This window comes from Elaeis guineensis, chromosome 1, assembly GCF_000442705.2.
Source record: "Elaeis guineensis isolate ETL-2024a chromosome 1, EG11, whole genome shotgun sequence".
In the NCBI taxonomy this organism is placed as follows: domain Eukaryota; kingdom Viridiplantae; phylum Streptophyta; class Magnoliopsida; order Arecales; family Arecaceae; genus Elaeis; species Elaeis guineensis.
This window is the reverse complement of record NC_025993.2, coordinates 159,560,690-159,582,578: the sequence shown is the minus strand read 5'-3', so window position 1 is coordinate 159,582,578 and position 21,889 is coordinate 159,560,690. Positions and strand designations below refer to the sequence as shown.

The following is a 21,889-nucleotide window of genomic DNA, read 5'->3' as shown; positions in this document are numbered from 1 at the left end:
GGATATGGACACACCTTCCCTCATGAGGCGCCTTTTTCTGCTGAGGGTAAGGACAAAACCGTGAGGCCGTCTGCGTGACGCTAGGGGGACTCGCCCCCGGTGGGGACCACGGAGCAATGCTTCCCATCCGAACCCAGCCAGAGCGGACAATACTTCGTAAGCTGAGGCGTGGTTCGCCCCGACGACCGCTTGACACGTGCACACAACAGTGGCAAGGGGGCACTCGCCCCCTGTCCGCACATGCACCCTCCAGAGTTGGGGGTATGTTGTAGGCAGGCTATGGGGGGATCTCCCTTAATAGTCCCACATCGGGCAACTCTGGCGTAGACAAACCCCTCAAGGATAAAACCTCGAGATATCCCCTTCCCACACAATGTGGCCAGCTCGTCCAACCAACATTGCCCCAAATACCTCCACATGAGATCATTCGGGCGTGGCACCACCATTGCCCAAACAACTGTGCCACGGCGGACCCGTCTCCTACGGGTCTGGGGGAGTCGGGTATGCGGCTAAAGCTCCGCGCCCCTCCTCAAATCAAGAGGAATCCTTGAGTATCCACATATATCATGGCGGACCACCACCATTCCAAATATCACGCATCCCGAGCCCCCCGATATCATGCCACGGCCATGCCGCTCCTTGGCGAACCATTGCTCCCTCATTATCCCAGAAAGGCATCCCCTTAAATCTCACCCTGGGGGTTCCAAATGATCGAGTAGCATTGCAAATTTTTGCCAAGCCAAATCGTGCATGTGCTTGAGAGAGATACGGGCACACCTTTTCTCACGAGGCGTCTTTTTCCGCCGAGGGTAAGGACAAAACCGTGAGGCTATCTGCGTGACGCTAGGGAGACTCGTCCTCGATGGGGACCATGGGGCAATGCTCCCCGTCCGGACCCAATCAGAACGGACACTACTTCGTGGGCCGAGGCGTGATTCGCCCCGACAATCGCTTGATACGTGCGCACAACATGTAAATAAATTTCGATCGAAATTGGCTTCGACGAAGATTCTGACCAAGCCCGAAAACCAACACAATAATATTTGAGTCTCGATTGGATTAATATTCTATTAAGTTATAGTTTAAAGAGTTGAATAAAAGTATCAAAAAGGATGAGCATGGATTTTCAACTTATTAAATATGAACGTAATTATCTCTAATTTTGAAAAAAATTTATAATTTACTCTAATATGCAATATCTCCGCTTCCTCGTACCAGGAGTACAATTTCTTCTCGTTTCTTAGACCACATTCCCTTTGTTTCCGTTGCATTTCCACCAACGACTATTTCGAAGCGTAATAAATATGCATACGTTAAGCCTCCTCCGGGTAAAAATTTTCTTGTTGGAGGGAGAGCGAGCGAGCTAGCCGAGAAACGACTGCTTCCGCCGTGCGAAAAAAGCGGAGGTGAGAGAGCGCGAGATAGAGAGAGAACCATAAGAACAAGAGAGCAGTCAAAAAAAAAAAAAAAAAAAAAAAACTTTTTTTTCCTTGAGCTTTTGAAATCTCCGCCCTCAAATCGTCTATATGTGTTTGATCTCTTCCCTCCCCCTGCCCTAACGGATGCCGGAGAGAGTTGACGGATCTCTCTTCCCGCTAGCTTCTCTCGATTCCACTCCAGATCTTCTTATCGGATGATCTCCATTGCTGTGGCAGCTCCAAAGGTAATTGATCTCCTTCTCTTTGCCCTTGCTCATTGTTGTTTACTTTTTGGTTCTTTATTTTTGTTTTGTTTTTTCTTGTGGATTTAGTCTGGATTCTGATGGGATTGGCGGTTCAAGTCGATCCAGAGAGTGTGAAGTATCGGTGGTTGTGGTTTTTTTGTGCCGGGAAAGTTAATGTGGGTTAGAGTTGTGGGGTTCTTGGTCGACTTGTTGTTTAGGGGTTGGTATGTGGTTGTTGGGAGCTGGAAGGAGGGAGCTTTGGGGGGTTTTGAGAGGTTCCTTGCACGTTACGCTGGGTGGATGTTGGTGGAATGTTGGTTTGATCTTTTTGTGCTGTTCTTGCGTTGCATTTAAAATTTTATGTTTGGTAGCTGGAAATCTTATCAGAAGGGATTTGACTTTTTAGAAAGAAATAAAAAGGAATTTCTTGGCTCGTAGTTTTAGTTCGACGGTTTGGGTTGTAGTTGACTTCTCAAGGGTTTTGCAGACTCATGAATCTCTTGTAGAAAAAGGTTAATCTAGATAGGAGAAGAACCCAGAAAAAAAATTGTAACAGACTAAATGATTCCTTAGGGGGTTATTTTTTCCTCCCCACTGGACTAAAGATAACAGATGTGCTACCTATGTTTTGTGAGGAGTTGCAACCTGCTGTTGAAGGGGGAATTACAAGGATAGTAACTATTTGTTTGGTAGCATAGCTTTTTCTCCCTCATGTTTTACAACGTTTTTCTCACTGTTTCACTAGCTTCTTCAAAATAGAAAAATGCAGTTTTTTGGAGCTTTGATAAGTCACATACATGTTCTCTTTTCATTTTTGCAGTAAATTTATAATGAACCAATAACTCATGCAGCATTGGGCTACTCTGTAGATTCTGCATAATGTTCTGTATTTTGGTGTCTGATGGTTGGAGCTGATGAGATTAGAAGGAATGATGATGTTCAGGTTGTTGTGATGAGAAGAACGAAATGAAGATACCTCAGGCGTGGCAGCTAGGCATTGGGGACCAATATAAAATGCCGGTGCCGCGCCACAGACCCAGCTCAAGAAGGCCTATCTGGATAATTGTTTTAATATCTCTGGTTTGTGTCTTATTGATAGGGGCATATATCTATCCACCCCAGCATTATCCAGCATGCTATTTCTTTGCATCTAGTGTTTGCGCTCCTTTTGAGGAATGGTTTCCTGCTATGCCCGCTCGGATACTTACTGATGATGAGATGGCTTCTCGTGTTGTCATTAAAGACATCCTTTCAATGCCATTAGTTCCATCAAAGAATCCCAAAATTGCTTTCATGTTCTTGACGCCAAGATCCTTGCCCTTTGAAAGGCTGTGGGAGAAATTCTTCCTGGTAAGGCTCTAAATTTGACCATATTATGTATAGGCCTTTTCCCCCATGCTATAATGCTTGTATTTATTATTTGTTTGTGTGTTTTCCTATTCAGTTCAGAGGGATGGGCAGAACTATTACAGGCATTTCCTCAGATTGCTTAGAATTTTGTCATAAAGTGGAAGTGGCTTCTACTTGTTCGAATGTATGAAACAAGCAAAACAAACATACAAAACATATCGCATTCCATTGATGCAGTTGTTGTCTGTATATTAAAAGGACTACCTTTTTCATGAGTATATTAATGAAAAAGAAAAAAATGCCTGATGTCACCATCATGAATCACAACTCTGAAAAGAAAATTGCCAGAACTCTTTGTTAGTTGACCTCTTTCTTTCATATATGAATGGAGCCTCATGTCCAAATGCTGGAGAATTGGTGCTTGATCTGAACCCTTAAGAAGCTGCCTTGAAGGACTAGCTCATTCTTGGTTAACCCAGTAGAAGAAATTAGGATCTTATTCAATTTACACATTGTAGGATATTTTGTAATTTTAGAACAGAAAACCCATTCTTCGAGTGAAGATCTTAGAGCTTTCATTTTTCTCTGCAAACTTGGGAAAAGCCTCAAGTGCTCTCTCTTGTACCTCAACTCCTACAAAAATCTGATTGTGCACTAGTGAAAATTTCAAAGCGAAGGTTCAGTCTTCCATGCACTGTAGATCTTTTAGCAAAAGGAAGAAAAGGGTTGTGGAGGTGTTCATCTAAAAATCTTGTCATCTGATACATAAAATTGCAATTTGTAGAGTAATATATAAAATATATCAGGATCAATGGTTTTCTATGCCAAAAACTATCTACCACTGGCAATATCTGCATGAGACAATGTCTTGAAATAGACCACATCATTTCTCTGTAGGTGGCTGATTTTGGTATAGCAAGGACCGTGAACATGCAACAAAATTATGAGTTGGTTGACAATAGTGACCCATGCAGCTATATTTGATGACTCTTTGAAAAACCGTAATAATTGCAGTTATAGTAGTCAGAATAGAAATAAATGAAAAACATTCTCCAATAATACAATTTGTAATGGGTTATATGTGCTTTTTATGTATTTAAGTAATCTGTTTTCCAGGGCAATGAGGGAAGATTCTCCATCTATGTACATGCATCAAGGGAAAAGCCAGAACATGTGAGTCCCTTATTTATTGGTCGAGATATTCAAAGTGAAAAGGTACCCCAACCCCTCTATTTTCTGAGATTCTTGCATAAGTTTTTTTCACTACCTGTTCCGCCTATTTCTTTCAACTAAACACATGTATTGTACACATACAAACATGAGGAAAAGAATGTGTGGGGAAGGAAGAGTTATCTTTCTGTCTCCAGGAATTGGTATCTCACATGAGAAAAGAAAGAAAAAAATCAGCATGGATATTATTTTTTGCTTGTATCATATATGAACCACAGAAACTTACTCGGTTGTTTATGTTAGTGTGTGCATGCATTTGACTAAGAAGTTAGCAAGTTACATTAATGACTAAAAAATCTTTTTGCAGTGTGGTGTGCAAAATTCAGGTGCTAGGGCAAAAATATATAATGTTAGTAGACCGCAGATAAAAAGCTTTATTTATATCTAGGTGTTGTAATCATAGATTTCATAATGCATTTTGTAGCTTGAACTGTAAAAGTGAAAAAAAGGGCAATACAATTGCACTATTTTAGGCAGCACATTTTCCTGCTAGTGTTTCTAAGCTTTTGTGCTTTATCATGGCATCCAAGCTGATAGCTATAAATATCATGACATGTGCAACTTTAAGCATGAAGCTAAGGAGGCATTTCACTTGCATACTTGTGTTCGTTCTTGAGGCATCAATCTGATACATACCAAGTTCTCTCTCAACATTGAATATTAATTTTGTGCCTCTCTTAGTATTTCTCCTCTGAAACTCTTTTATTCACTGGTTAAAAAGCCTTTTGTTCCTTCTGAATTTCATAATTTCTTCTTCTCAATATGATAAGGTAGGTTATGTTAACAAATTATCTATTGTATTGGCTAATTTCAACATGTCTCCAGTAGCCAGACAATGTTAACTATATTTGCTTTTGGCTTAGGCATTAGTATATTATATGAGTGGCCTCATCTTGGTAGCCCTCATGAAGAAGTCTGGTAGCCGTTTGACAGACAAGATGGAAGGAAATGATGAAGTGATAGGATAATAGTTGCAGAAAAAAATATCATAGATCTTAATATACTTGTTAAGAGAGGAGATATGCTATGCAAAACATTACATTGCTACAAGCAATCTGAATAAAACTTTAATTATCGCAATTAAATGATATATTATGAGTATGGTGCCCTACTTAGATGATTTTTATGATTGCATGGGCCATCACATGTTACTGAGCATTGATACTGGAAAGAGATGGAGATAATATTTCACCTTTTCCTTGTTGAGTAGATGATAGTCTTTAAGGAAGACAGATATCTGGTGATATGATGTTAATCTATAGGATCACCAATAGAATTAGTGAAGGATAAACGTTTCACAGGGAGTCCATATAGAAGAGGAGGGTATAGGTAGAGCCTCCTGAGATAGTATATTACTGTGGAAGCCACATGATGGATACAGACAGTTGGCTTGCCAAATCAGCAAATGAGCAGCATATCTGTTTGTCTGGAAGAGACATGATCCTGTAGATTAGGCCATATAACTAATTAAGGATATTGAGTGTAATTAAGGAGGGTTTGATTTCAGTGGAACAAGGCTTTAGGTGAAATTCCATTGGGCATCATTAGTTTGTCGAGCAGTAAAACAAAGATGATGAGTCAAAATAGGAATTAGGATTCCTCCTTAACAATGTTACCCTTTAGGGTCGGAAAGCAACCTTAATATTTAAGAAGTAGCACACCACTAGCAGAATTGAGAATACATAAGGGGAAGATAGTGGGGTTGTGAGAAGTTTATCAAATAAGTAAGCAATAGTACACTTAAGTGCAAAAGTCGAAGAGTCTAAGATTGCAACAGAGTAAAACAATATGATATATCCTTTGGTTATGGGCTTCCTTAAGGAGGGACAGGTTTGAGTCTAAGCAGGTTTCTCAAGCTTTTAAAAATCTTCTTTCTTCTATTTTTAACAGCGAAAATAATTGTAAATCATAAATTGCATATTTTTGAGCAAAAATACAGCTAGACTGGAAGGACCTTAATTTCCCTTTTTCGAGATCTTGAAGTACATAAACATTTGTGACTTAAATGTTGAATTCATGCATATATATTTATGCATTGCAACTACTAGTTGTGGCTGTCATTTTAACTAGAATGGTTGTTTCATCAATTAATTGATTGAACTATTTCATGATTAATTTGTGAACTTTGCTTTATATTATCATTTAAAACTAGTGTTGGAATAAGCAATCGTATGTATAGGTGGTGTGGGGGACAATTTCTATGGTTGATGCAGAGAAGAGACTATTGGCAAATGCACTCCAAGACACTGATAATCAGCGTTTTGTATTGCTTTCTGACAGGTGATGGAATAAATCTTTCATTGCTAAGATTCTTTTTTTTTTTTTTTTCATGCATTTATCAGTACATTGAGTGCTTATTTTTCTTATATGACAGTTGCATTCCACTACATGATTTTGATTATGTGTATAATTATCTGATGGGGACAAACATCAGCTTTATTGACTGGTAGGAGCACTATAACTTTTGCAATTTAACCTGTTTTAATTTCATTCAGTGGGATGTTTTGGATGCTGTTTACTGAAATTCAGAAGATTTCTCTTACAATTTCATGATGACTGCTCTACCAAGCACTTCTGTTTTACCACTTCAATAAATAATCTGTTCTTGTTGTTGCATAGTCTTAACCTGGTTATTGAGGATGGTGACCTCGAATTCTTGTTGAAAACTGTCTCTACTGTCAGCTTTCAGGATCCCGGCCCACATGGAAATGGAAGGTACTCTAAGCATATGCTGCCTGAGGTTGAAGAAAGGGACTTTAGAAAGGGTGCACAGGTAAACTTAATTTATATTTGGTCATAGAGATTTTATTCATTGAAAATGAAAGATCAGTGTGCCCAAATGGTTCAAAGATGCAACAAAGTGACGAACCTAATCACCTAACTGAAAAGAGGAATGTAAACAAAAAAAGAAACCACAGGATTTTATGCAAACATTTTCAATCAAGCAACTGTTACACCTGTTGAAGCCTATTAATGATTCCATAAGTTCTGTTAATCAGTGGAACCTTTTTAGGTTTTTATGTTTGATCAATGAAAATGCTCATTTTTATGCAGCTCATATGATCTGCCATAAATGTCATAGTATCTAGGAATATGTCAAAGGAGAATGAGACACAGATTATTGAGTTGACCAAGATTATGCAAATCACAATGATGTGAGAAAAGTAACTCCTGAAATAAAAATGTTTCTCAAAATAATTGTTTTTTGAGTCTCAATATCAAAGAACCTGCTGTCGCATTTTAGCTGTATTATAATGTTGCTGACAATTGCCTCCTTAGATTATAACTAACATGAACAATTTTGCCACAGCTTAAGCCACCTGCTCTTTGCACGTGGTTTCTAACATGGCAAGAAGGGTGCAGAAGGATCTGATTGCTAGGATTACAATTCGAAGATCAACACATAAATTGAAACAAACTGGATTGAAGAACCCTTCATTTGATGAAGGAAGTTCTTTCCGAGAAATTTTATTATATGTCAAAAGGTTGCCTTCATACAATGTATTAGAAGTGTATATAGGACCTGACCCCTAACCTTATTTGGGCATTAAAACTGATACAACATTGTACTCAAAATAGGACTCTGTAATAAGGAAATGTGTTACAATTATCCGCTACAAATATGGAAACCTGGCCACAATTTGATACTATCTCCAGTAATTTATAAGAAATAAATCAAGTATGTTCTTGTTGAAGTCTTTGCCTGTGAATAGATTGGCTGTTGAGAAGCTTGGCATGGTCCAGCTGGTCATAGGACCTGCTAGCTGCACCTTGTATTACATCAGTTTCCATTGCCTCAATAACTCAAGTACAATGTTGGACCCATGGCAGGCTGCATTCTAAATTGTGTTGCGAAGCATTCCTCTTCCACCTAACTTTATATTCATCAACTGTTTATTAGCATATATGTGCTATTGTTTACACATGCTTAAGTTCTTTAATATGTTATATATTATATGTGCATGTATATAAGTATAAATACATTGAGTTAGGCTATACCTTATCCTACTTTTTTCAAATATTGTATCCCCAAGTCAGCCAAACTGCTAGATTTTTGTCAAAAGGAAATTTCTGGAAAGAAATGTAAATATTTGCAACTACCTTTAACAATAATGACACATTTATAAATATATGAGCTCGCTCTAACATCTATTCTCAGTTTGAAAATGTTTCACGCCATCCTCTCTCTCCCTCTCTCTCCCCCCCTCTCTCTCTCTCTCTTCTTTTTTGCTCAATTAAGTTACTAACAATCTTCTTTCTGTTGGTGGACTCTTGCTTGATAAGATCTTATTAGTCTAATTTGTCCAGACTTAATTAAGACAGCATGTTCAAAAGAAAAAGGGGAACCTAGCACCTGGTCCTTTCTTTGAGTTCCATGTTATGATTAGTCCTAACTTAGCATTTTATATGTTAGCCCCTTGCCAAGCATGTGAACAATCTTGGCTAGAAGACAAAGGTTAGGACGACTTTTGTGGTGGTGTGTTTAATTCTGGATTTTGGGTGTTCTCATAAATTATTAAATAAAGAGGTGATTTGCTATTATTGAAAGATGTAAACCTTTATGCTTAGCACTTGGTGTTCTTCCTTGGGTAAGATGATTGGTAATATCCGAAGTAATCGAATGCAGCCTTGGTTATCAGTGTTCGTAGAAATGGGAAGCGGAATGTCTCAGAGTATGTCATATCTGCTTTCACTGAAGCTAATCTCATCCTTATTAGCCAATAGCGTATGATGTGGCGCATCATATTTCTTCGTTTTGGAGTGCAAGGTGGCCACATCTTGTGCCTTCTGGTCTAAGAAGAGGTGCTTTCTGAGATCATAAATGATTGAAGTAGAAATTGGGATGAGCAAAATCGAGGGCTAAATCTGTGTGACAAGGATTCTTCTTCATTTGATATAAGGATAAGATGCTTGAGCATCTTATTCGATGTTTAAAATGTACTTGCTAAGGGGCACTTTTGGTAAATTAGTTTATTTTCTCTCTCTATCAGTATTGATGTGTGTCATACAGAATAAAGTTTGTATCGGTAACTAATGCTGCTTGTTGTCATGATGATTAGCTAAGCAGGATTCATAAGGTGGCCACAAATTGTCAAAACAGTGCATTGTTTGTTTACTAATCATGGTTTCTGTTAGGGACCGAGGATTATCAGTACATCATTTTTTTATCTCTACCTTGTGTTTGCAACTTTCTGCCTCCTCTCTTCAAGTATGTAGAATATTATCAGTTATGGTAGTTGGAGATCCACTTTGCTTTGGCATGCAAAACTTCTATAATAACAAAATTTTTACTAGTTGTGCTTTACTATCTTAATCAATGGAAGTTGTCCTATTTAGACATCCTTGGAATTTTGTAGTCTTTAGTTGTGGAAGAAGTTTTTTCTCTTCCTTAGCATGGAGGTTTTATTCGAGCTTGCTGAAGTTCTTCTAGACAAATTTTATATGCTAAAAGTTGGTTTGCTTTGGAGCAGTTGTTTCTTTGTTGATACACTGTGATTGAGTGTTTTTTTTTCTAATTTTTTTTTTAAATTTAGGCAAAAGGAGCTAGGACCCTTTACAAGTTTCTTATAAATACAACCTAAAGCATCCAACATAACACGATCTAAGATATTTTTAGCAAAAGGATCTGTCCAGACTGCAAACCCACCATTAGCAGCTCAATAGTTTACAAACCAAGTGATTGATATTTACTTCACAATCAACTTTCTTGGTTGCTGCCTCAGAAATTAACACTTTCATTGTTGGATGATTAAAGTAGTTGTGTAATGTGTACTCAAAGAGCACAAGAAAAATAATGAGTAGCAGAAAGAAGAAACATGGGACAATACTGTCTGGAAGCTAACGATGCACCCAGAAAAGAGAATGCATTATAATCAAGTTATGCACCCTCAGGATGCCGGTGTAACTATTAACAGTTTGCATATCTTACTGGATGAGTCTCTGTTAGGATGAAAATGCTCATATTAATCTCTTGATACCAAAATGAAATATTATATTTCTTACGCTTATGTTATTTCTATCAGTAACTTTTGAAGATAGAATTGTTCTTGCTTTTTTGGTTGATGAAATCACAATTTGCTTATGTAGGAGCTTTATCTATAGTATGGATGTGACACATCTTATGTCTTATGTGTATTGCAGTGGTTCTCAGTCAAGCGGCAACATGCTTTGTTAATTTTAGCAGACAGCCTTTACTACACGAAATTCAAGCTTTATTGCAAGGTAAATATTTTCTTCTTCAGTTGTGTGTCAAATATTCCAGCTGAATGCCAGTGCGGTTAGGACCTTGGAGAAGAAGATCATTCAATAACAACAGAAAATTGAGTTTGCACTCGGTATTACTACATGACAACTGGGTTTATCAGATTAGATATATAATAAATGTCCACTTAGATCAAGTTTCGGACTAGGATCTTTAAGTTTACTCAAATATATGCAACCTAATCCTTAGGTGTCTAGCTCCTTTAAGAGCGTCTGAGGCAAATTTTGTTTTATGCACTCTTGATCTATATGGAAAGCTTTTGCTATCAATATTCAAACTTTAGAGAGCTTCCTTATTAATTCCAAGTCAGTTCTATTTTTACAACACAGGATCTATTGAAAAAATTTCATCATGGCTTTGAAACTATTCTGTATGTTTATATGATACAAGTTACCCATGACATTGTCGATAAATAGCAAGCCGAATTGACCAATATCTAGCTGCCTTATAGGACAGTAGTATCCGCAAGTCATGACTTCCTACAGACACTGCTTGAAAAATCAAGGATTAGTTGGGATTTGTTCTGAGAGGCCAGTTGTTTTGCAAATTTTCCTGCATGAGTTGAAGTCAGTAGATATATGCCTTTCGTAGCCACCATGTTGCCTTGACTAGCATTATTGGTTAGAGCTAGGCTGTAATTGCCCATTTCTTCTCATTCTTCTGTTAAATTTCTGCCAATCATGAAAAGCAAAAAGGTTCAGAAGAATGAGTGACCATATGTAACTGCAACCACTTGTTTGTATAGAGCATGCATATACATGATATACTCTTATGGAATCTGTTAAGTTCGTGTCATGTTCCTTTTGGTTCCCATCAGGACATCTACAACCACAGGTTTGTAGTTCTTTACCTTCTAAATATAAGATAAATCTTCCTGCATCTTTGCCTGCAGAATTTTATCAGTGAATTATAGTTTAATGAAACATATGCTGATATTCCATATATTTTGTTTTTCACAGCCAAATATGGATGGACGTCATTGCTATGCTGATGAACATTACTTGCCAACCCTTTTTCATGTCAGCACTTAAGAATGTTTACAATGTGGGCTTTGCTAAGTTCCTTTCATGACAAGTAGTTTAATATTGTTGCTAACTACATGAACTTATTTGTGCATTCTTAGATGGTTGATCCTTCTGGAATTGCCAATTGGTCAACAACACATGTAGATTGGTCTGAAGGAAAGTGGCACCCAAAAGCATATCGGGCTCGAGATGTTACTTATGAACTCCTGAAGAATATAACGGTGCATCTTTTTCCTCAAGAAAAATGTTTTCCTTTTCATCACAGGTTCAACTTAATCTGAGGTTCATGGATTTTAATTTTGTTTTTCTAATTTGGATTCAATTGCAGTCTATTGATGAGAGTTATCATGTTACAAGTGATGAAAAGGTAACGTTAGCAAATTTTGTTTCTTATATGCTTTTCTTATTGTTTTATTTTAAGTAGCAAAAGGTCATTCTTTTCCTGCTCTGAGGATTCTCCATAATTTATGGTGTTCATAGGAATTGCAGATCATAGTTCGCCACAGTAGACCATACCCCCAGTTTTGAGCATACCATATTGTACCGGTGGTGAACTGATACTCGGTATGAGGGTGTACCGAGTGTCGGTATAACATACTGACCTGTACTAACACTGTACCAGTGTGGTACTACTATGGGTATCAAAACTGATAATGGCAAAAGATATTTGGTTAGGTAAGTGCTGCATAATATTTGGAAGATGATAGTCAAGTTTTCCATAGATTGTACTGTCCACAGTTGCCTCTGCATGTGAACATGCCATGCATCACGTAACACTTCTGGCTTCAAAATTCTGACATGGATTCTCAGGGCAAGCTTTAGCCAAGTGGTTGGGTTATAGTAAGAGAAATGCTTGATCCACAGGGCTGTGTAGCTCAAAACCATATAGATGGACTGTACAACAAAAACAGTGTCGTGTTTTGTGTGAGATTCACACAAATTGCCCATGTCATCTGACCTAGTAGGAAGGCTCCTTGCAAAATATGTCTTTGTATGATGGGAGATCACGTGGACACTATGATTCAAACTTTACATGGGCATTCAAATTTTCTTACTTTGTCATTCTTGAATGGTAAACTGTATGCCCATGTCATCTGACCTAGTAGGAAGGCTCCTTGCAAAATATGTCTTTGTATGATGGGAGATCACGTGGACACTATGATTCAAACTTTACATGGGCATTCAAATTTTCTTACTTTGTCATTCTTGAATGGTAAACTGTATCCTCATACCCAGATGGATGGGAATTTATCATCACCTTTTTCATGGTTAAAATATAGTTTTACAGCATTCACATTTGAGGTACACGTGGGTCCCCTTGTATTGATGTGATTAAATCATGACCATCAATCCTTGATCCAATAAATTGGTGTTGACCTTCTGTATCCCTTTTTGGCTAATAACTCTTGTTAAGGAATATCTCTTCTGTCATCGTATGCTCTCCCAAATTCTCATAATTTCCATCTAGTAAGCTTTAGTCTCCTGCTAAGCTTTCTAGACTCTTTGACAAAGATTCATAGGCCTCTCCTCCCTAGGGCCTCTTTGTTGGGCGTGATTTTCACCTTCATCAATTTTCAATCACTTTGTCCACAAATCATTGCAACTCCTACACATCTTTCCACACTGTATTCTTGGTACCTTTTCCATGCATCTGTCTCGTAATTCTTGTTTCTTCCATGGTCATCTTGTTTGCTTAAACCCCCTCGCCACCCAATTTTCTGAACCATAAAATATTTTGAAGCCTATTCATTTATTTCATATTGATGAGATTACAAACTATAATGTATTTTGATTTTTACTGTATGTTAGTGAGGAGTTTTTAATATTGTTCTGAATGAAGAATTTTGATTTTATTAGAAAGCCAAATATAAATTCGATGAAACAACTTCTGGAGAATCTGATTTTATCTTTTATTTATTGCTTCCTCCAACTGTTGGATTATGCTAGAACATAGACAAGAAACATTGGGTAATGCTCTGAAGCACATCAGATGTAATTGTGATGCACATAAATGATCCTGACTTGATTCATATGTATTGCATACATTGATGGATCTAGTTTATATCAGGACATCTTGTTCCATGGATTAGGTCTGTTCCCTTTGAGTTAGTCCATCCTAAATCTTTTGACTGGTCATAAGTGCTTGCTTATTATATAGTCGTCCATTTTCAGTGAAAGGTGATGAAGCCACATTTTTCACAAAGATAAAATGAAGCAGGATGGAAACTCAGAAGACAACCCAAAAACTCTTGACAGGAAGGGAGAACAGTCTAGCAAAGAGAATAAAAATGATTCCCCATGAACAACAAACACCACCTTACCACCCCAAAAGCGTCCACAAACAGCAGAGTAGCAAAACCCCAGCTAACAAAAGCTGCATCCAGGCACCAAAACCACTAGATGAGGGAAGAGCGTTGGAACTCATCAATTTGAGGGATGATATAGAAACGAAAATATATGCATTATATACACATTTGAGTAATGCTTTTGTCATTGAGAGAGATTGCTACACACATATTCATATTTCATATTGGACACTGCACTTGACCTCCCTACCAGCATATGGATATTATACCATTTCTTGCAAACTCTCAGAAGAGGGATCAGTAACCACAGCAACCTCACCTCTTGAATGCAGTGGAAGAATCTGTCATTGGCACAATTTAGCTTCTGAGTCAATCTTACCACAATTTGCTCTCCACATGCTTGACCTGCAATTCTTATTTGTGTTACACCAAAGAGTTGCCAACCAAGCTATCTTTTATTGGTCAAATCAGTTGAGTTATTGAAACATACATTGGAGGAACTAAAGGACAAACTGGAATTCTATATCAAAAAATGTGTGTAAAAACATGTGAAGATTAATAAGTTGCAATTTCTGTGTCCTTTTTATGCCAAGTTGATAATCTTTTATTTCCCGCCTTTTTTTCCTGCAGAAAGTCGGAACGTGGAGGCCTTGTTTGCGGAATGGGGTGAAAAGACCATGTTATTTATTTGCCAGGAAATTTTATCCTGAAGCTCTTGATAATCTGATGCATTTATTCTCCAATTATACGGCCATATGAGTCATCCACATGGTCATCAACCATTCTTTGGTAATGGATCTGCTTCTGATCTCTGTTGCTCACCCATCAGCCATTATTTTATAAGCATCCTGTAATTGATAAACCACGACAGGCTCTCCCAGTGCATTCTGGCTGGTTTGGGTATATGGGACAAGGCTGGTGGTGCAATTGGGTTTATTTAGATTCATGTGTCGCAGAGTAGGGCTAAAGTGGCTGTCTTGGTATACTATGCCCTTTCCCAGGTAGTCTGTTCGGATTTTTTTTTTTTTTCTTTGCTTTCTTTTGTTGAGTTCTTGTTTGGTTCACTTATTTTGTAATTATTCTGCCATTTGAACAACAAATTTTGTTAGTCTATTTAAATGTTATAAGGTGATCCATTTTTTTTATAGAGACGAAGAAAGTTTATAAACCACATTTCTTCTTGCAAGCATCCTTCCGGGCAATATTCCTTTTTGCGGTAGAACATCTGAGAAGCTGCATAATGGTCCAAATTTATCAAATGCAAAAAAAAACATCTATTAGGCCCTATTTTGAAGGTACCATCAGAACATATAAAGGGCTGGATGGTGGAACAAAAATCATATGAGGCGGGCACCGTAAAAGATCATATGGGGTGAGTTTCACAATGTGTCACGTGTCTCTTAATATTAATTTTAAAATATGAGTTTAAAAGTTAAATATTTTTTTTATTGATGTAGTTATTAGTCTCATGATTAAAGTATTCTCTTTTTTTTCGTTTTCAGCACATAGCGATATATACTATATGATCATATGATACATACTAAATATATAATCAGGTGATACATATTGTAAATTTTTTTGGTACACATCTACTAATGATCTAATATACATTTACAGCTAAATTGATGCATAATTTATTAAATTTAATTTCACCAGTATAGAGTATACAATTAATTGATACGCATGTAGCAAAATATTCATCCAATGTTTCAATATATACTTCTAGATAAAACGATACACAGTTTTCAAAATATAGCATTCATTAATACACAATACATCAGCAAATGATATTTACTAGATGACTTATTGATACATACTAAAAATTTTTTTGATACACATTTAGCAACAATCTAATATACACTTACAGATAAATTGATATATAATTTATCGAACTTAGTATTCACTAATACACAGTATATAGTTAGTTGATATACATCTAGCAAAATATTTATCCGATGTTCAAATACATATCTCTAGATGAAATGATGCATGATTTTCATAAATTTTTAGATACAAAGATCTTAGAAAAGAAGAAGAATTTGAAAGAAGAGAAGAGCCTCAAGGTGTGTATTGGATCATTATTGGGTGTGTAACAAAATATCTTATAATATGTATCAATAAGCTATCTAATGTGTATCATTTGCTCATATATTGTATACTGATAAATATTATATTTTGAAAATTATGCATCACTTTATCTAAATGTGTATATAGGGATGTTGGATAAATATTTTGCTAAATGTGTATCAACTAATCATATACTGTGTACTGGTAAATACTAAGTTTGGTAAACTATGTACCAATTTAGCTGTAGATATATTTTGGATCGTTACTAGGTGTGTATCAAAAAAGCTTACAGTATGTATCATCTATTTATATATTTAGTATGTATCATATAGTCATATAATATGTATCGCTATATGCTAAAAACGAGACTAATAACTTCGTCAGTAGAAAATTTTTTTGACTTTTAGATTTATACTTTAATATTAGCATTAAGGGACACGTGGCATATTGTGAAGCCCGCCTTATATGATCTTTTATAGTGTCCGCCCCATATGATTTTTGTTGTGGATGGTGGATGTGTTCAAATGTTTGTGAGGCTGGGTTGCACATAGATAAAAAAGAATAGGGTAAATTATGTTGTCTTTAAAGTTTAGGTTATATTTTTAAATGATTCTTAAATTTTAAAAAACTCTAATTTGATCTTTGGAGTTTCATTGACGTGTTAATGTCATCCTTTTGAGCACTTCTGGCTAATTTTCAATGTTGGAAGGTTCCACATGACACATATGTGGTATTCTTTTTTCTGCTGGCACAAATATAAGCATATAGGTGATAATGTGGTATAATGGATGGAAATTTTGATTTTGATGATGCAATATATGAGTGATGATATGATATATAGATGATGTGGCACATAATATATGTTACAGTGTAATTTCTATCCAAAATTGTTTGCTACATCATCACTTATATCACATCATCATTTATATATCACATCATTATCTATTTATCATAAATTATACTTTTAGTCTTTAAGTTTTACAAATATTTTTAAATAATTTTATAGTTAAAAATCTCTAATAAGATCTCTCAATTTTTAAGTGTGATTTATTGTAACCTTTTCAACTGATTTCAATCAATTTCTGATGGTAGAAATGCCCAAGAATCTTTAATTAGGATCTATATGCCTCTGCCCCAGCCTCTTCTCTACTTTTGGCACCCCTCCTCTTCCACACTTGGCAACATTTGAGCCCCTTCCCTTGTGACGACCTATGCCCCCACCTCCTCCTTGTGCAGCCCTCCTCTTATTGTTTTGTCCTCATTATGGCATTACGGTTGCTCTACCTCAACCTCCTCTGTTGGGTCCTTGCCTTCCTCTCTTTGTCAAGTCTGTTGGAGCTTGCTATCCCCTCCCAATTGAGCCACAGCCTTTTTCCTCTCTCTATCTCTCATCTCGTCCGCAAGAAAAAGAACATCACATGCACATTATGTACAATTTTTTGATGCTAGAATCAAGCCACTATATTAAATAGCATTTGAAATCCAAAAGATCTAATTATAGATATTTAAATTATAAAGATCATGTAAAAATATTTATGAAATTTGGAGGATCATAAAAATAATTTATGATATATAAGTAATAATGTGGCATTCCACGACTAGATATTTTGGATGAAAAAATTTACTATAACACATAGTGGGTGCCACATCATCACTTATATGCCATGTCATGATTTATATACTGCTTCATCAAAATAAAAATTTACTTATTATGTTATGTTATCATCCATATACTAATATTGGTGTCAATAAGAAAAAGAATACTATGTATATATATCATGTACAATTGTTCAGGGGCGGAAGGATGATTAAAACATTTGCAAAACTCTAAAGACCTAATTAAAAGTTTTTGAAGTTTAGTATTATTTAAAAATACGGCCTAAAGTAGGGCAACTAAAAATATAATTTACTTAAAGCAGAGCCAGGGAAAAAGATGGTCATGACTAAAGAAGAATGTTTGAGAATTTATGGTTCCATTCTTCGGACAGTCAGAACTTAATAATTAAATAATAGGGATCTTGCACTTTTTGGACTACTTTATTGCAAAAGAAAAAAGTAATTTTTTATTTTCTTGATGATTTTATCTTTAACCTCACCAATATGCTTTACCCTTTGGATGTGTCATTTTAGTCCTCATCTAACTTAAATATATTGGGGGTATGCACTTGCCGGTCAAGTATAAAAGTGTCGGGGCAAAAAAAAAAAAAAAAAGCACTGGACCATTCTTGTAAAAGATTTTTTTTTAAAAAAAAGAGAACAGTCTGAATTTGCAAAATAAAAATAAAGTGTGTTATTTGTTAATTAAATTTCTCTGGATGGGATAATAAGAAAAGAAAGATGAATACAATATGCTATTACAATGGATATGAATTAATGACCAAAAGAGAACCACATAATCAATTTTAGATTCAAACTTATGTAATTTTTTAATACAAAAGGAGATGAATTGTATTTGTTTATCCAAATCTTAACCATAGCACCAAGTAATGTCTCCTCAACATCTAAATATCAGAGTATACCTACTAAATCATGAAAGTAATAAAAAGAATCTGAATCTTTATTGGCATAGTTATAAGCCGGCCACACCTCTTCTCATGTTTTGCTTGCCTAGGACACACATGCAACTCGATAAGCGACCTCAGATGGGGCAAATATATTGACTTTGTATTCATGCATATGTCAAAGAAGGCACAGTTTATACAATTTTTTTTTTTTTCCCCATCTATATCCATGCAAGCAAACTGAACTTCCTCCATAGTAGCTAACATGATGAACCAATCAACCTAAAAAATAATCCTATACTGGGAGACTGCAGTTTGTAAAAGAAGCCATGAAACTTATAAAGCATCCAACGTACTGAGCAACTAAGGATTTTCGTGCGAAAGAAAATGATGTCCATCATTGGATCATGCCTCACACAGCCTCCAACGGATCTCATCCATTCATCTCATCTAATAGGCTCCGTACGAGTTCCAAAAAACATAGGTCAGATCGGAACCCACGAATCGAAACGCTTATCCCATTCCCTTATCCTCGCCAGCGGATCGGTGGACCCCACCAAAATCTAAATTCCCAAATTTGACCACTCGAGAAAAAGAGAAATTTAAAGGAAAACGGCAAAAGGCTCCGCCGAGCAGAAGCCGTTGCCGCTACCACTCGATGGCTTCAATAATTCCTCTCTTCTCCTCCGCCAAACCCCAAGCTTTCCTTTCCCACGCCAAGCCCTCGCATCCGCCATCGGTCTCTCTCCGGCCCCAACAGTGCAAGATCTCGACCGTCCGCGCCTCGATCGCCACGCGGCCCGTCGTCGGGGCGCCCGATGATCTCGTGGCTTCCCTTCTCTCCAAGGTTCGGATTCTCCTCAAGCTCTCTCTTATCTCAATGAAGTCAAAGGATAAAAAATATTGTAGCATTTGGTCCCGGACTCGGCATGGATGCTTCTTTTCTGAATGTATACAGACATCGTTTGATTCTTTTTTCTCTTTACTACTTGGATATGAAGGTGGAAAAAAGTTTTTTTCTTTTTGAAAAAAAAAAAAAATACTAGCAATCATGTGCTTATCCGAATGTTTTGAAAGAAAATTTGTTTCTGTAATCCCTTGAGCAGAGAAAATTATTCAGCAAATTTATTGGAGTATTGAAACGAAAAGAATTGACGGTTTTTGAAGAATAACGATGTCGTCTTCTCGGCTGCATGAAAAGAAATGGTTTCGAAAATGATGTTCAAATGGATATCGACTATGACTTGGAAAAAGGGATTTGTTTTCTTACTTCATCACTTGTTCACTTCTTTCCAATTTTTTCACATCTAAATTGGAAATTGACTTCAAATTGCTCCTTGAATTATCTGCCTCAATTTCTCTTTTGCTATCAATTTCATCTTTATATATTTTTTCAACCTGAATCACCGCCTGCAGGTGAAGGGAAGTGATGGAGGAGTTTCGCTCACCAAGGACGGGCACAAAGAGGTAGCTGATGTGGCACTGCAGCTGGAAAAATATTGTGTAGATGAGCCTGTTAAATGTCCACTTATATTTGGAGGTAAAAATGCTGACTAAATGCTTTCAGATTATTCTTGCAAAGTGCTTATGCATCAGATTGCAGATAAAAAAATTGAAATGACTCATGAGATAACTCTAAATTATGATCTAAATGGTCTTTAAATTTTTTAGAACCTTCCATCTTAATTTCTTTCCAATAACAGCTAGGTGAATTTCAGATATTGTGACAACTTCTGGATATGTTCAGACTAAACACGCCCATTTTTCCTCCCTATAGATGTGCTCATGAAATTACTGGACCAACTAAACCAGCTTTTAGAGGGCAGCAAGTGAAACCCTAACCCTGCTGTGGTTTTTCCAATTATTGTACATATAGAAAGATAATGGCATTATGTTTCACTCCTCTCCTCAGTCATTGTCTGAGTAACTATGTTGTCGCCTAGAATGGGATGTTGTATACTGCTCGAGGCCAACATCACCTGGAGGAGGTTACCGGAGTGCTTTGGGACGCCTTGTCTTCAAAACAAATGAAATGGTGCAGACTGTGGAAGCCCCAGATATTGTGAGAAACAAGGTGTCATTCTCCACCTTCGGTTTCCTTGATGGAGAAGTATCCTTGAAAGGTAACAATAGTCACAGACATAGTTGATGCACATTTACTCTCTTCGCATTGTTGAACTATCATTTGATTGTTTGCTCTGCTTCTACACTATCAATAAAAAATTGAGATATATAATCATGATTCGCATGCGCATGGCTTATGCATAGGATTCATCATATTTTTTATATATTATACTCAACATAAGCATCGATCTCTATAAAATGCAATTTCCATACTGGATCTTGCTTTCTTAAGTCCATGATAAAAAAAAAAAAAAAAAAAAGGTCCTGCCTGCTGCTATTGACAATGATACATATGATTGTGTTATTAGTTAATTTTTGGTCTTGTTGATGGTTTTCCAGGTAAACTGAATGTATTGGATGACGTGTGGATTCAAGTCATATTTGAACCCCCTGAATTAAAGATCGGCTCACTGGGGTTTCAATATGGTGGTGAGAGTGAGGTAAAGCTAAAAATAACCTACATTGATGAGAACATTAGGCTAGGGAAGGGTTCCAAAGGTTCTCTTTTTGTCTTCCTAAGGCGAGGATACTGAAGCCATATTTGGATGTCCTTTTGGAGTGAAAGAACATTTGCCCTGTTGTATATTTTCCATTCTTTATGTTGTAATTTTGTTATTCCTTCCCCACTGAAGTATCCAAATGTCCTAGGTGCCATGGATGATGTACAACCGTTAATATTTTCAGACGTATTACCTTATGGCTTATGCAGCATCACCCTCATGACAAGTAGGCCGCATGAAGCTAACAATTGGTGATTGCGAGGAATGATGAGGAGGAACTCCTATGTATGTATGTATGTATGTATGTATGTAATGTATGTAATGTATGTATGTATTCATTTGGCTCCAAGTATTTCATAGTGCAAATAAATGATACGTCTTCCAAATAAAAATTGACATCATTAATCATGATATATTGTATATAAAATACCTAAAGACCAAAAAGCATTTATTTTAGAGTTCTCTTGCCCTCAAACAAGCACAATATAAATGGTAGATATAAAGCTAGTGAGCTAGCTAGCTAATTTGGAAGTTTTTCAACGGTAGATTGAAAGAAGATATGGTATCACACCATTAAAATTTTTCATTTTTTATCAATTTGATGCATGATTAAGAAAAATATCAAACAGTATGACTTTTTCTTTTATGCATTTTAGGCATCATAATATCATATTCAATGATCTCAATTTTCATTTTGAAATGTTTAACATTGATTTTAGTTAGGAAGCATTTCGGATCAAATGTGCATCCTAGCTCAATCGCTTGTTCTTTATATACCGGGTTGAATGGATTATGCCCTTCAAGAGGGGAGAGGGTATTTACATATTTCAAGTCTAAAGTCAATAATAGAGCATTTAAATT

General features: G+C 36.5%; 2 protein-coding genes across 3 annotated transcripts; both read left to right on the top strand.

Annotated features, from left to right (window-relative positions):
* Positions 1–1,309: 1,309 nt before the first annotated feature.
* Positions 1,310–15,016, top strand: LOC105039331 (glycosyltransferase BC10). Of its 2 annotated transcripts, none has more exons than XM_010915454.4 (11): positions 1,310–1,663; positions 2,484–3,013; positions 4,130–4,228; positions 6,423–6,523; positions 6,618–6,689; positions 6,926–7,016; positions 10,385–10,465; positions 11,465–11,524; positions 11,629–11,751; positions 11,859–11,897; positions 14,467–15,016. In XM_010915454.4, exons 2-11 carry the CDS (start codon positions 2,630–2,632, stop codon positions 14,593–14,595), a joined length of 1,179 nt encoding a protein of 392 aa, XP_010913756.2. In that variant the 5' UTR covers positions 1,310–1,663; positions 2,484–2,629; the 3' UTR covers positions 14,596–15,016. The 2 variants fall into 2 exon arrangements, with proteins under 2 accessions (XP_010913756.2, XP_073101909.1); XM_073245808.1 differs by having other exon boundaries at positions 1,316–1,663; positions 2,763–3,013; positions 14,467–15,015.
* Positions 15,017–19,015: 3,999 nt separating this feature from the next.
* Positions 19,016–21,230, top strand: LOC105039330 (probable plastid-lipid-associated protein 8, chloroplastic). The gene is made up of 4 exons (XM_010915453.4): positions 19,016–19,251; positions 19,821–19,944; positions 20,348–20,527; positions 20,868–21,230. The coding sequence occupies exons 1-4, from the start codon at positions 19,063–19,065 to the stop codon at positions 21,059–21,061; spliced, it is 687 nt and encodes a 228-aa protein (XP_010913755.1). The 5' UTR covers positions 19,016–19,062; the 3' UTR covers positions 21,062–21,230.
* The last annotated feature ends 659 nt before the right edge of the window (positions 21,231–21,889 follow it).

What these genes read in the sequence shown, in the direction of transcription:
- LOC105039330 (XM_010915453.4), top strand. Translation starts at nt 19,063, where the DNA reads ATGGCTTCAATAATTCCTCTCTTCTCCTCCGCCAAACCCCAAGCTTTC. An exon ending in TGGCTTCCCTTCTCTCCAAG is followed by an intron (nt 19,252 to 19,820) that starts GTTCGGATTCTC and finishes CACCGCCTGCAG; the next exon opens with GTGAAGGGAAGTGATGGAGG. An exon ending in TGGAGAAGTATCCTTGAAAG is followed by an intron (nt 20,528 to 20,867) that starts GTAACAATAGTC and finishes ATGGTTTTCCAG; the next exon opens with GTAAACTGAATGTATTGGAT.
- LOC105039331 (XM_010915454.4), top strand. Translation starts at nt 2,630, where the DNA reads ATGAAGATACCTCAGGCGTGGCAGCTAGGCATTGGGGACCAATATAAA. An exon ending in TTTGTATTGCTTTCTGACAG is followed by an intron (nt 6,524 to 6,617) that starts GTGATGGAATAA and finishes CTTATATGACAG; the next exon opens with TTGCATTCCACTACATGATT. An exon ending in ATGTTACAAGTGATGAAAAG is followed by an intron (nt 11,898 to 14,466) that starts GTAACGTTAGCA and finishes TTTTTCCTGCAG; the next exon opens with AAAGTCGGAACGTGGAGGCC.